We start from the raw sequence: 15,457 nt of genomic DNA, 5'->3' as shown, positions 1-15,457 counted from the left end.
AAAAGAGGGTGGAGGAAACCAAAGACTCAAGGAAGAAATTAGTCCACAGGATTAATGGCCCATGCAAACCACAGCCTCCTCTAGCCTGAGACCAGAAGATCTACATGGTGCCCAGCTACCACTACCTACAGTTCCGACGAGGGCCACAATAGAAGGTCCCAGTTAGAATGGAAGAAAAATGTTGAACCAAACTCAAGTTCATAAAAAAGACCAGTCTTCCTAAACTGGTAGAGACTACAGGAACCCCTGAGACTATTGCCCTAAGAGACCCTTTTAGCCTGGAACTGAAGCCACTCCCGGAAACCACCTTTAAGCCAAATAATAGACTGGCCTATAAAATAAACAATAACACCCATGACGAATGCTCTCCTTTAAACAATCAACCATAGGAGATCAAATGGTCAACATTTACCCAACATCAAAGGTGAGAAGGCAAAGAGGGACAGGGAAACTGGATGGATGGAAATGGGGCAGGCGGGGTGGAAATGGTGAGAGTGCTGACACATTGTGGCGATTGTAACCAATGTCAAAGAACAATTTGTGTATGAATTGTTGAATGGGAATGTACCTTGCTTTGTAAACTTTCACCTAAAACACAATAAAATATTCAAAAAATTGTTAAAAAGTTGGAAAGGACAGGTGTGAAAGACATGTCAAACAAAATTTGGTACTGACAATATGGTCGGCATGAGGGAAGGTAATCAGCTATCTCCATGTAGGAGCAGAAAAGTCAGGCGTGGAAAAGTCAGAGATCTAATCTGGGGAGAAATAAATTTAACCCAACACTTTCTGATTTGATCAATGCTTCATTATAAACTCCCCTATTTCATCTTCACCCACGCATTTCAAGGATTTTTCTTCCAAATCCACATTTTATTGGATTTAAAATTTTTTTAATATTTTGGGATTTTACAAGGAATAAAATTTTACGAGGAATAAAAGAGAAAATAATATTTTTAATATCTGAAAGTCTTGGCTCAGGAAACAGTTAATTTTCCTATCGGTTTTCCTATGGTTCTTACGGTTTGGTTCTTTACAGACAGATTTTTTACACTCCAAGATCAGTAAAAGGACAGTAAACCAGACTTCAGATTGTATAGGACCAAGCCATTTCCAATAATTCCAGACTGATAATGTAGGAGAGCAGCAAAGGCCTGCAAGAAAATGTTTAATTATTGAAAGATTTTGTCTAGCCTGAGATAGGAATTATCCTTTGATAACAAAATTGTCATTCCTCTTTTCAGCCAAGAATCTAGAGTTCCTTACCACTAAGTGAGCATAAAACTGCACTTGGTTCAAAATCTAGGAGAGTTGATACTAGCTCCCACATTTTTTAGGTTCTTTTCTGAATACTCTTGCTCTTTGGCTTGTTGTATCTTTCAGATGATGTTCAAAGGGAGGTCTGAGCCATCTGTGGTCATTAACGTTCCTATGACAGTTTTTACTAGAGGATTATGGCCTGATTCCAAAACTGAGTAATTCTATTTTGTAAGCCTAACCTCCTTCTCCCTTTTCATTTATAGAAATCTCCATTTTCTCCTCTCTACTGGATTCACTCCAGAGACACAAGGAATGACATTGAAGATGAAAGAAAGAATGTGCAAGAAACTAAGTCGTGTCTTCGGTTTTTGAGATAACTCTTCAGCTAACTGCCCATCAGTATGGGAGCACAAATCTGGCTGAGTTATCAAAAGCTATCACCCTGTGTCTTTCCACCAAAGCACTCAAAGCCATGAAGATCACTGAATTAAGGGGATTAACATGAAAGACTTACTTGAATGAATACTAAATACCCACCTGAGGTCTTCAGAGTAGCTTTTCCAGGTAACAGAGAAACAGAACTGTCCTCTCTTTCGCTGGGGTGAGAAAATTCTTGAGATGCAAGGGTTAAGGGAAGATTGAAAAAGGCACTCTTCAGAAAAAAAGAAGTTTGAATAAATCAAACCCACAGGACATATTTGACTAAAGGAAGGGTCAGTTTTTTGTTTTCTTGGTTTTTTTTTTTTAAGTGAGATAATGTTACTTTCTCCTTCTTTTGAAAAATCTCACAATACTTTAGAAATTTAAATTCCAATAAAATGTGGATTTGGAAGAAAAATCCTCGAAATATCTAGGTGAAGATGAAATAGGAGAGTTTATAATGAATCTTTGATCAAATCTCAATATTTTTCCCTCTTAAGTCTACTACCACTTTTTCATTGATATGAAAGAAATGACGTTGAAATGAAATCCAAAATATGTTGTTGGTTCTGTTAGCTGCTGTGAGTTGGCCCTGACTCATGGTGATGCCACGCACAACAGAGCAAAACGCTGCCAGGTCTGTGATAGGTTGCAGACCAGACAGTTGTGAGCCACAGGGTCCTCATTGGTTGAAGTTTGGAAGAAGATCACCAGGCTTTTCTTCCTAGCCCATCTTGAGCTGGAAGCTCCACTGAAGCCTATTCAGCATCGTAGCAACACACAACTCCATTGACAGACCTGCAGTGGCTAGGCCTGAGGCACATTGGCTGGGAGTCCAACCAGTTTCTGCCACGTGGAAGGCGAGAATCCTACCACTGAGCCACTACTACCTGACCCATACTCAATCCCCATTCTCCTTTCCTCTTTAGAACCCTGGTGAGAGTCTGGATAGCCAAAGGGGACTGCCCTCAAGAAGACATGTACCTAGAAATGTAACTGTAAGTTATTTGGAAACCGAGAATTATTTTTTTAAAGTTTGCCTTTAATTTTTTTTTTTTTTAAATAAAGCATATATCTTTTGTAACCTGAGAAGTCACACACACACTCACAGACACGCTGTAAACCCTACCCCACCACTCTCTTCTCTAAGTTTGAATTGAGTATATGGACTACATCCTTTTGAAATAACTGTTACAGGATCTAGTTTGGCTGATATGAGGAGCTTTTATTTCTCACCTTATTCCAAGCAGATAAACTGGTATCTGAACCAAAGTAGGAAACCCTGGTGGTGTAGTGGTCAAGTGCTACCGTTGCTAATCAATAGGTTAGCAGTTCGAATCTGCCAGGTGCTCCTCGGAAACTCAATGGGGCAGTTCTACTCTGTCCTCTAGGGTCGCTATGAGTCAGAATGGACTCAACGGCACTGGGTTTTTTTGGGGACCAAAGTAAGAGTGGGAACGGAACGTGCATTCTAACTGCCCCTAGTCTAGCTCGCAGGCCAGGTGTTCTAACCAAGAAGTTCTGAAGCCACTCAGAAAAGAAGCTCCTTTCTGAGCTTGCTTAAGCTTTGGAGATCAACTCACTTATTTTTTCTTTGCCTCGTCAGCTCTTTTATATAGTCATTAATGGATAGATACTTCCAAAACAAACAAACAAACAAACCTGTTGCGGTGGAGTTGATTCTGACTCATGGCGACCCTATATTAGGGTCTTTCAAATTTTCATTTAAAAATAACATTTTTGAGTAGCTACTGAAATTGGGTTTACAAATAATGGATGTAAGGCTAATTACAAAAATTCTACACTTAGCACAAACTAGTGCATATGGAGACAACAGCTCAATATTTTAGAAAGTGCCAATTTGCTAAAAATAGATAAATATGGGGATTATTACTGGAATTAATTCAGGAGCTTTCAAAATGAGATGATTAATATCAAGGAATAGCATTTCTCTGATATAAATTCAGTGGAGATATTTTACACCCATTCTTTTGCAGAAACTGATGCCACAAGCTTGTATAACAAAAAAAGAAATCAAATCAAAGCCATTGCCGTCAGGTGGATTCCAACTCATAGCAACTCTCAGGACGGCAGTAACTGAGTTTTTAAAATGCAGGGTTCCAGAAAGAGAGCCTATGAAATTCTGCTCTTGAGGTTCTCAGATCTACCCTGATTCCTATAGACCCAATAGTTCAACTTCTTAGTTTCGTGAGGGCTCTGATTTCCTCTCAATAAAACAAACAAAGAAACAAAAAACCAGTGACCTCATGTGTGACAGAGAAGAACTGTGCTCCACAGGGTTTTCAGTGACTGATTTTTCCAGACCTTTCTTCCAAGGAGCCTCTGGTGGACCTTTTGGATAACACTGAGCACGTTAAGTATTTGTGCCACCCAGTACTCCTTTCTTTCAATAGATCACTTTAGGATCACTTGAAGCTGGCTTCTGTTTCTTGTAACCAATCAAAAGGCACTTGAATATAATAAATATTTGTGCATGTGCGTGTGTAAGAAGAGAGAGAAAGGCAGATGGCTTAAGTGAAGGATTAAAGGTGATACCGACCATTAACCAACCATAAATATAATCAAAGAAATAGTCATTTCCTTTGGACACCTGCTAATCCCCAAATTCCTAGTTAACCTACTTTTCCATTGCAGTGTACACAAGCCCCCTTACAAAAGTATTTTTCATAAATACCTTGATATTAATTAATTTATGTTAGGCTTTTGGCATCTAGGAAAATCAGAATTTCTTGGACAAACTTGATCCAATTATTATACTTGCAAATACTGCCAAATATTACCCACATATTAAGAATTCAGTTTCTTTGTTTTGCAGATTTCCATAGTTTGCATCAGAATTTGATAAATTTTGTTTTATTACATTAATATGTTTGGTTATCCCAAACCTAACCAGGGACACAGGAGAACTGAAATGTCCTTTGCGGGGAAACTGAATCCTTAGAAGGTTATTCATGGTATGCAGAGTTAAACTGGAAAAGGTTTCAAGATTGTATACCACCTCTTCTGATCCACATTAATTCTCGATTAGCTGAGGAACCCTGAAGTTGTTATGGGAATGGTGCTCAGGCGGTAATCTTTGAAGACTGTACGTTCTCTCAACCAGGCTGCACCTCCAATTTCAGTCTCCCAACAAGTCCCAAACATCCATTCTTTTGCCTGACTGGGCTCTCATTGATGGATGTGAGTGCAGCGTGCCTTGTAACCTTAGCGCCGAGAATGCAAGTTGGAGGTGAGGTGGGGATGGAGATCAGGGAGAAGCAGAGACTTAACAAATGGAGAAAAGAGGAGGTCTAAAGGTGAAGAAGGTAACACTAAAAGAGAAAATGGAAAACAGAGGATATTTGTGATGAATTTCAATTGATCTTTGTGGATCTCACGAAAATCTGAATACTTGCTTATCTAAATTCTGTTAGTGAAATTTTCAGAGGGAATGATAATGATATACTATGCTCCCATTCACTAGCATGGTTGATATTCACTCTGTAGAGAATGGAATAGGAGGGATGGAAACCGAATGAATATATTCTGTACAGAGAGTAAGGGTACTTCTTTGCACAGAGCCACGAGTACTTTAGATCTTAATATGTAGAATTCCTTGATCATTGATACATTACATTTGTAAAATGCATTATTGTTTGTAAAACACTTTAATTTTTATCACTTTATTTGAGGCTCACACCAACCTAGTGAAAAAGGCAAGACAGAATTTGGGGGGCTCTTTTTATGTGCCCCACTATGCAGATGAATAAACTGAGGCTCGGAAAGATTAAATTACTTACCATTGTTACATGACAAGCAATTGGCAGAGCCAGGTCTAGAACCCAGGGTAAGGGTTCTACTACAAAGACATGAAACAGGACATTAAAACAAACATCTAACAAGATTTGTAAATAAAGGCTATGGAATCTGGAGGGTCACACTCTCATACTAAACTGACCACAAAAGTGCGATTTTGTTGTAAGCAGACAGGAAAGAAGGGACTGTTACTTTGACCGGGTGAGGAAGACCAATAGATTTCAGAGTGCCTTTACAAAAACTATCTCTAAGTAGTTACACAAGAATGGTCTTCTATCCCAAAACATCTTTCCGACTGGCCCATCAAGATGAGCCCTTCACAAATATTTATCAAGCATCTACTGTGTCAGACAAAGTTTAACATACTTGTTTTGTCTAAAATACCTATTTGAAAGGTTGGAAGAGGTACTCTTTCTCTTAAAGTTCTCCTTCCATACCCTCTCTTATTAAACATTAACATGAACTGGCACTATTTAATCTGAAAAACTCTATTTGGACCTGAGGAGGGGAGAATAGGATAGGAAAAGTCAGTGTGAACGAGACTGGGGGCGCTGATCAAGGTATGGAATAAGGGTGTGGAGCTCGAGAAACACTATCTAAATTTCAGCAGTTGAAGACATACTGTACCTACAAATTATTTCACTTTATTGCTCTTCTCAAGTTCACACCAATTCAATCAAAAATATACTACTTAAAATCTGGCAAAGGGTATTTTCATGGAAAGCTGTGGTTGCAATACGCCCCATACTGGGCACTGTCTTAATTATCTAGTGCTGCTGTAACAGTAATACCACAAGTGAATGGCTTTAACAAACAAATTTATTATCTCACAGTCTAGGAGGCTAGAAGTCTGAATTAAAGGCACCCGGTCCCAGGGAATGCTTTCTCCCTGTGTCAGTTCTGGGGAAAGGTCCTTGTCATCAATCTTCCCTGGTCAAGGAGCTTCTCAGCACAGGGAGCCTGGGTCCGAAGGATGAGCTCCACTCCTGGTTCCTCTTTCTTGGTGGTATCGGATCCCTCTCCTCTCTGCTCAATTCTCTCTTTTATATCTTAAAAGAGATTAACTCAAGATACAACTTAATCCTATAGATTGCGTCCCACTCATTAACATAACTGCCTCTAATCTCGCTTCATTAGCATCATAGAGGTTTGGATGTACAACACATAAGATAATCATCAGATCACAAAAACGGTGAGCAACCACACACAATGCTGGGAATCATGGCCTAGCCAAACTGACACACATTTTGGGGGGGCACAATTCAATCCATAACAGGCACAAAAGCCCTACTTCCAAATCCAAATCCATCTGGTCTGTTCAAACCCAAGAAACATACAATTGACCTAATTTTCATTTGCTTAACAGATATTTGAGGGGCTACTTACCATTTCCCCTCCCTTTTACTTCCATGTAAGATTTCTCCTTGTAAATTATTGTGATGTGATTACTACAGTAGGAAGGAAAGAAATCCAAAAGAAGGTAATATTAATTCTCAAACCCCTGAGCACAGGCCAACACTACCTGCATTTTCTTCAAGTTTATGTGATCGATGACAAAAGCCAACTAAAACTAGCAAGACAAGTCAGAGCCTGTTTGGAATAGTTGTGGAGCAAAGCAATGAGCACAAGCACCTGGAGTCCAGAAGGAATGCCACATGAAGATCCAAGACTGTGACGGCCATGTGCCCAAACTGTTAATCTCAAACGGTGGGACTACCACACTAGTTGGTGAAGAAGGAGGCATTCAAGGAAGCTTTCCCTACAGGTACCAGTTCTGATAGTTTGGCGAAACATAGTCTATAAATGGGCTCATTGGTGCCTGCTTTTCTTAAAAACTGATGATTGTCATGCCTATAGGTCAATAACAAGAATCAATGCTGATCAGCCCCACTTTACAAATTTTAGGCCAATAGATTAAAAAAAAAATCTATCAGTGATTTTATCCACTTGGACACGCCAACACCTCATAGAAAGCACTGTAAACCTAGTTCCATACTTATTTAGCAAACAAATTACCCACAGTTAAAACCACTTACTTAATGTACCACGCATTCTATTCGGCACTGGAGATACAAAAAAATAAGATTCTATCTTTTCTCTCAAGCAGCTCAGAATCTGGACACTGCACTGTATCACTCTATAGTACAATAAGTGGTACAAATGTGATCGTACAAAACACCACGGTGACAAAGCAGGTAGGAGAAAACCGAATTTACGAAGTCAAGGTTTCAAAAATCTAACTCTTGCTGGAGAAATGGATATTTTCCAGGATAAGAGGGAACTGTAATGTGGGAAAAGAATACAGCATGAGTAAAGGCACCAGAGTATGAAATATTGGCGTGCTGTCATAAGGTGAGAAGCACGGGGTGTTAGAGGATTGCATTGGAAAGGCAGGCAAGACTAGATAGTGTCATCCAGGCTAAGGAGTTTGAATTTTATCTTATGCTGAACAGTGAAACACTGGAGGATTTGAATGGGGAAAATATAATCAGATTTGTGTTGGGTGAAAAGAACTCTGGTGTTATGTGCAGGGAGAATTGGAGGAGCCAAGGTGGAGGTGGGAATCCATGTAGGAGGCTATTGCCTTTGTCCAGATAAAAGATGAGAGTCTGAACTAAGTTTTTCATGGTGGGATTGAAAAGCAGAGAATGGATTAAAAATATCTTTAACTAGAATCAAAGTAACTGGATGGGTGATTGAAAGAAAGGTCTAAGGTCAGGATTAATCCCAGGTACTTAGAGCTTGGAGTTCTGGATGGATGGTCTTATAGCAATAAGGGTAGGGAATTTGGAGGAAAACCAAGTGTAGTGCAAAACAGAAGATACTGAGTTTGGTTTTGTATAATGAGCTTGGGTTTCTCTGAAATAGCTGTTGTTGTGAGGTGTCATCAAGTCGGTCCTGATTCAGAGAGACTCTATGTACAACAGAACAAGATAACTAGCCAGAGATATCTCTAGGTCAGGAGCTTGGGAGAGATGTCTGGCACGCAGGTGGTTAAAACTCTAGACATGGATGAGATAACCTAGGGTTAAAAGTGTAGAATATTAGGGTAAGAAGACAGTGGATCAAGATCGTGAACCAGGAGATTATTGATATTTTAGGGGAAGGAAGTGAAAGAAGCCAGCAAAGAAGACAGGGAAGGACCTAGCTGAGAGGTAGGAAGGAGGATGAGGACATTTGTCATGGAAAGCAAGTAAGGACAGAGTTTCAAGAAGAGGAGTGGACAACAATACAAAACGCCAAAGAGATATCGAATAAAACGTAGACTGAAGAATCACTGGCCATGGTGCCTTTTTCAGAACAAGACTCAGTGGAATTATGGGAACAGAAGCCTTGTTAAAGTAGATGGAACAGTGAACAGGGAGTGATGAGGAGGAGAACGTGTGTGTGTGTGTGTGTGTGTGTTGGGGCGGGGGGAGAGTAGTCCTTTTAGAGACTTTGTTCTATAAAGGAAGGAGAGACAGAGCAGCATAGAAATGGGTACACAGAGTTAAGAGGGGATCCTTCCAGATAAAAGAAACAAGGGCATATTCACAGGCTAAAAGAGGCTGAAATCTCAAAAGAGAGTACCTAAGGATCGAGTAAGTTTCTAGGGGAAAAAAAGACAAAAAAAGGGGGATGGAACATCAACTCTGACTAGAAGGAACCCATCTCTAAGAGAAAAAAGGCAGACATATGAGGTACTTAAAAGTCCCAGAAAGTGGCAATTCTATGTCGAGTCTGACACTGCAAACCTTGGGGGAAAAAAAATTCTTGTTACCTTTGCATGACTCTCTGTTTTTACATCAGTTATATATAATCCTTACAGGTAAGCAGGGTGTTTATGTTTTGTTTTACATTGTCATTCTACAAAAAGACACTGAAGCCTGACTGTGCGATTCATCTGAGATCACAGAATCAGCAAGTGACTCAAGCTAAGGACTCTCAGCACAGTGCTCCTCCCAACACCTCAAAAAAGACTGTGAAGACGACGGCCATAACGGTGGGGCAGAGGCAACACCTTCAGAAATTCAAAAGGGAACATTCAGCCCACGATCAATTCTTTGGTTAATATCTCTTTGGCATTTTGTACTGTTGTCCATTCCTCTTCTTGAAACTCTGTCCTTACTTGCTTTCCATGACAAGGAAGGCCTCTATCACAATTAATAGGGAAGTGAATAATTAAACGCAGTTCCTCTTCCTGAAATAACCTGGTTATGTGCATCCTTTGAACTATTTAAAGGAGGAAGGCTTAGGTTTGCCTTACTTTATCACTATGAACATGGGGAGCAATTGGTTAATACCATATGTTCCATTACATATGTGCAGAGGCAATTCAGGGCCTCTACCACAAACGTGCAGAGAAAGCGCACAGCCCTCACCACCCTGCAGGCCAGGTTAAAAAAAAAAAAAAAAAACTCTGAAGAATGTTGGTTAATGCAGCCCCAGGCCTAACACCGCAGGTTCACTCTGAAGGACACAGAGGAGACCCTAAAGCACTGGCCTTCAGTGCTGCCCTTTAGCATGAAACGTGAAAGGTTTAAAAAAAAAAAAAAAAAATTTTTTTTTTTTTTTCCTAGTCCAGTCTTCCTCAGGGTGGGGAGGGGAGAGGAGTTACACTGACTGTCGCAGGAGAGAGAGCAAGGCTCATTAAATATGCAATCTGTCATGGGGTAGAAGCAATTATACAGTCACTAGAAATGAACAGATTTCTACATGAATTTTTTAAAGTTCTCTGCAAGTCCAGATAATTTAGCAGGAAAAAAAAAAAAGAAAAAAACCTTGAAATCAGTTATTTTACTGTTTAAATTTGCAAATGTGTGGTGGCAATCTCCATTAAAAAAAAAAGAAGAAGAAGAAGAAGAATGGTTTCTATTTTATTAAGTATAGAATTGTCTTCATTTAATTAATTCACTTAGTCCCCCGGGTGACACTGGGTGTGGCTCAGGCCGATTTAGAAGGAATCCAATTCATCACTGGGAAAAATTGCCTGCACCAAGCAGCAAAGCGGCAGCTTTCCACACCTTTCCAACACTGCAAGGGCAAGGCACCACGAGGTTGGAATTCAAAATCACAGATCACACTCTCTAGGTTAAGAATTACTCATTAGATGGGGAAAAAGACTAATGGGGGTGCGAAGGGGGCGCTACTTGCTTGCCTGGTATTCTTTACAATTCAGTTACAAACAAGTCATTCTTTTTAAACAAAGGAAACACCTCCCAGTTTTCTTGCTTGCTGGACCCAAATCACACCTTGCAAGTTTTTCATCACCTACAATATACATGGTAATTAAGCTATTTAAAGTAAGCCCAAGATATTTGAAAATCATAAGCCAGTCAAATCTCAGTGGATTCTTTTCTTTTATTCCTCATTTGCCCACTCCTGTACCATCTTCTCATTTCTATCCCACTTCCATCTCTTCTTCCTGCTGTAATAATCTACTGAGGTAACTAAGGGCTAATAAGATCATTTCCGCTTTCTTCCCATCCATTGGCAATGTCTTACAACTTAGAAATCCAAGGTTGCTTCTTTATGCTGCTCAAGTGGAAGAGGAAGGAAGTGCAGGTCCTCCAGCCCCCTCCCACATTTCTGCTGGATTTCATGGGTGTGGCAGAGTTTAGACCTTTGCAGGTTTTTGCCCTTGTTTTATTCCCTCTTCAAGACAAGGAGGATGAATCGATGCCAGAAGAAGGCTGGACACCGTTGGATTCTGTCATGAATCATTTCACCCACAAGCAGGAAACCTGTGTGAGCTTAATACTCCCGTTATATAAATGCCAGTGTACTGTGGAGCCCACGCCCTGAATACACCATTTCCTTCAGTCTGATTTAATGGCATCCTACATACTGACTTACATGCATGATATACAACAGTGATGTTTGTATAGGAGACATGACTATTTCACACCTAAGTACATAATAATAAAATGCATGGGTAAAAACGGACAATCTCTGTATCTTTCATTTTCTCTCTTGAATAGGAATTATGCTAAAACACACAAAGGTATGTGAACACCATACAGAGGACATGCATGACTCTATGTACGTGAAGTATGTCGATGCTATAGACATTTACATGTGAAATCATACAACTCCCTAACGGCAAAATTTCAGCTTCATTACTGCATATCAGAGTGAACACTTGGGGCTGTCAATGAGCTAGAACCCAAACCCATTGCTGCAGGATTCTGCAACCGTCTAGGACAGAGTAGAACTGCCCCAGAGAGTTTCCAAGGCTGGAGCACCTTTCCTGGGTTCGAACATAACAATCTTTTGCTTAGCAGCCGAGCGCTTAACCACTGCACCACCAGGGCTCCTTGCAAAATGAAGGCAGCTGTCCTTATTTGGAGGAAGGAAATTCCTTTGCCCCCCCCCCCAATTCCCTTTCTAAAAATCATGGTCGGTTTCCTTTGTCAAAGAGGATGTGTGTAGACTTGAAATGTGTGTAAATAGGGTTGAGCCAAGTTGCAAACCGGCATATTTTTCTTTCCAGAATTACAAAGTTTTTTTTAAAGAATAGCATTGGCTTCCTTAGGGCTCTGGCTCCTTAAATTATATCTCCCCAGCTCACCTGTGGGGTAACCTCAGAATGTTTCTTTGACTGTAGCTTAAGCCAGACACCTGTATCTAGTGCATTTATGTATTCAAACCAAGGAAGACAAGGACAGGGAATGTCCAGGTTTGAAAAAAAAACAGCCAATGGAAACATCAATCTCTGGAACCAGAGAAGAGTTTAGGAAGTGCTGCAAGGAAGCCCTTCTGCACCCACAAACAAAACCCAGGGTGTCTGCCCTTTATTTATTTAATTTTTCCCTGCCTCTCCACCCACTACTCTGACATTCTTCCTCTCCCTTCTTCAGGCTCCCTCCCCACCCCTCCCTCCCAGGGCGCTGGCTAAACGTGCCAGGCTGGCTGGCTGCTTTTTCGCCGCTCCCCTTCACCCCCCTCGGATTCAGCTAGTGTATTACAAATTGCCCAATATCCAACGCCTACCCAGGAAGAATGCCCAAATCTGAGTTCTGGCACCTCACCCCTAAGCCAATCAATCTGCCAAGGGCGGTTTTGGACCAAACTGTCCCCTCCCCACGCGTGCACACACACGAACACGCCAACACACACACACAAACACTCACCCATATCCCAAGCCCATTTTTCTCTTTAACCTTCTCCAAACGTGTTCCAACAAATGTGGGAAAGCTTGGTTTGGAGAATGTCACCGCACTGCTGGTTGCTGGGGAATACCATACCCCTCATACCTTCCCACCCTCAGGCCAATCAAGTTGCTAAAATGTCTTGCAAGAAATATGTGAGCAATTTGAAATGGAAGAAAAACCTGGGCAGTGGGGGAGAGGGGAGGGAACTTAATTCTGGCTAATCTTCTCTGGGTCTCTCTTCCTGATCAAAGAGTCACCATGCAGATTATCCAGAATGTTAGCACGTCCCTGACCACTGACCATCCCGGGAAGATGCCAGAGAAAGGGGGAAAAGGGAAAAGCCCTGGTTTCCAACAGGTAACACCGGCCTGGTCTTTCCCATCCCATCAGAGCTTCAAGCTTCCTAGGGGCGTGGTCCACCCTCTCCTCCGACCAGCTGGTGCACAATCAGCTACCGACCTTAGGACCAGGATTTTCTCCATCCACACAGCCAATGTCTCCCCTGGCCCCACTGGCTTTTAGGTTCTCTTACCAAAAAAAAAAAAAAAAAATCAAATTACAGTTTCATTCATTCATTGAAAAAAGAAAGAAAAAAAACCCTTCACATGTTTTTCCATAAATACCCGCGCCCATTCAAAGCTCCTGCGTGTAGGAAATAAGGTTTCTCTGCAGCCCATGTGAGAAAATGGTACGCCAGAACAGGCAGTGCTCAGCCCTCAATATGTTTCCCTCAACCCTGCTATTTGGACTTAATATAAAGGATTGCCTCCCCATCTTGAGGTAGAGCCTACATCTTCTCCCCCACCCCTTTCTCCATCCACACCCTCAAAACCAGAGACCTAAAATGCTGAGCCTTGACTAATAGCCGGGGGGGGGGGGGGATCTTTATTTCTAGCCAAACAGGCATATATAGATATTTTTCTCCCCTCACCCTAATTAGGAGCCGCATTCCCAAACCAGAACAGGAAAGACGGAAAAGCATAAAAGCTGAGATGCACCCATCAGTTGCCACATGCTAAGGAAACGCGAGCCCTGTGGCCGAGCAGAAGCAGTTCCAGTATGTTTCTGCCTTTACAGGCAAATACTGGACTCTGCTAATTTCCCAACAGCAAGAAGTAAAAATCTTTAGCTCTACCTGTTTGGTTCTTCTCATACAGCACAGCATGGTTGTATCCTCCCTCGCCTTCTTCCTGCCTTCTCTCCTTTCCTCCTCTCTTCCTTATTCCCCCCTCTCCACCTCTTTTCTGCTAGCTTGCTCACTCGCTCGCTCTCTCTCTCGCGCTAGCTCTCCCTCTCTCTCCCTCCCTCCCTCTCTCTCTCTCCCTCACACACACCAGGGCAGTTAGCAGCAACGGTAAGGTCCACAGCTATTGCTGATTGCACATGCTCTCTCTCTCTCTTGCTCTGGCTCTCTCCTCTCTTCCCTCCCCTTTCCTCTTCCCCCTTTTCTTTTCTCCCCCTCCCGCTCTGTCTATCTTTTTCTTCCCTCTCTCTCTGGGTCTCTTTCTCAGAATTGTTCACTAGCTCTCAAGGACTAATCATTTCCCCCAGCCCCCACCCCCATTCTAGGCAGTCAACCCCTCCCAGTCCCCTGCCAGCCTCATGAATATTTCAGCGTCTCCAATCTGGACCCAATTACCCACTGACTTTCCCACTGCATTTGAGAGGGTGATGGGGTGGGGGAAGAGAGAAAGATATCCCAACCAGATCTGAGGGTTGGGTGGAATGTGTTTCAGAGAAGAGGGGCTTGAGGAATGCTTTATATTTCTTTAGTGACTCTTTTCTTCTTTTCCCAATATCAAAAAAACAAACGAACAGCTATTCCCAAAGAGAGTTGTAGTCAGACCTATACAATATATGTCTGCCATTTAGATTTTATGTACAGTAAATCATTGTGGGGGTTAAGCTCCCTCAAAAACTGAAATATATAAATATTATATGCTATGTATATATATATACCTAAAATAAATATATTTACCTAAGCTTAAAATGTACAAATCTATCTCACATATGCGCCAGCAGCCTGGAGAAATACATATGAATGTAGAGTATCTTAAATTTCCAAGTACTTAATTGGGAAACAGTAGTTAACATTTAGTAATTAGCATCCATATCTAAAATTGCCCCGTAGTTATTTCTTAATGCGCATAAACCTGTTTGAAAATTGTGGTTTCTTCTAATTCTACTCAAAAAGCTGAGCACCTTTGAACAACCTGTCTGTGTCATGCTAGTAGTTACCAAAATGATATTTTTCATTTGAGAAGGAAGAATAAAAGCAAGCTCCTCTGTGGTGAGAAGAAAAGCTACATCATGAAGCCCACGTTTTCAGTTCCTTCAATTTCCTTTCATAATTTTTGGGGAAGGAAATATTTTAAAAATTACTAAATTTATCCAAAACTATATATATATATATATAAATTGTTTTATATATGTATATATACATCTCTCTGTCTGTATATTTATATCTGTGTGTTCTTGGGAATGTTACTGAACCTCTCCGAAACTCGTTTTCTGGGAATAATACGCCAACCTCATTAACATTTTGTGAAGACCAAACAATATAATATATGCAAAGCACAGTGGAGCCATTCTCAATACGTAGTTGTTTTACCCCAGAGACTGTACTTTTCAGAAATTTTAGCAACATTTTCAAGTGAATATCTCAAAGAACTTTCCAAACTCTCTACTTGTTCATTAGTAATGACAACCATCTCAAATTAAATAGCTCATATTCTTTCTAGTCTCACCTAGACACAAGCCTAGTTAACAGGTGTCAACTATACAGCTCATTATCACACCTATTATCATGATCGCTGAGCTTAATAGGT

At 41.0% G+C, this 15,457-nt stretch overlaps 1 protein-coding gene across 1 annotated transcript in view; it reads right to left on the bottom strand.

The window, feature by feature from the left end:
• GAP43 (growth associated protein 43) overlaps positions 1–14,201 on the bottom strand; it is a 67,984-nt gene extending 53,783 nt beyond the window's left edge. The window contains exon 1 of the mRNA XM_064267654.1: positions 13,765–14,201. Within this exon, the coding sequence (XP_064123724.1) occupies positions 13,765–13,794 (30 nt within the window). The 5' untranslated portion in view covers positions 13,795–14,201. The remainder of the gene's footprint in view (positions 1–13,764) is intronic.
• Positions 14,202–15,457: the final 1,256 nt, after the last annotated feature.

Source organism: Loxodonta africana, chromosome 1, assembly GCF_030014295.1.
Source record: "Loxodonta africana isolate mLoxAfr1 chromosome 1, mLoxAfr1.hap2, whole genome shotgun sequence".
NCBI lineage: Eukaryota > Metazoa > Chordata > Mammalia > Proboscidea > Elephantidae > Loxodonta > Loxodonta africana.
This window is presented reverse-complemented; position numbering and strand designations above follow the sequence as displayed.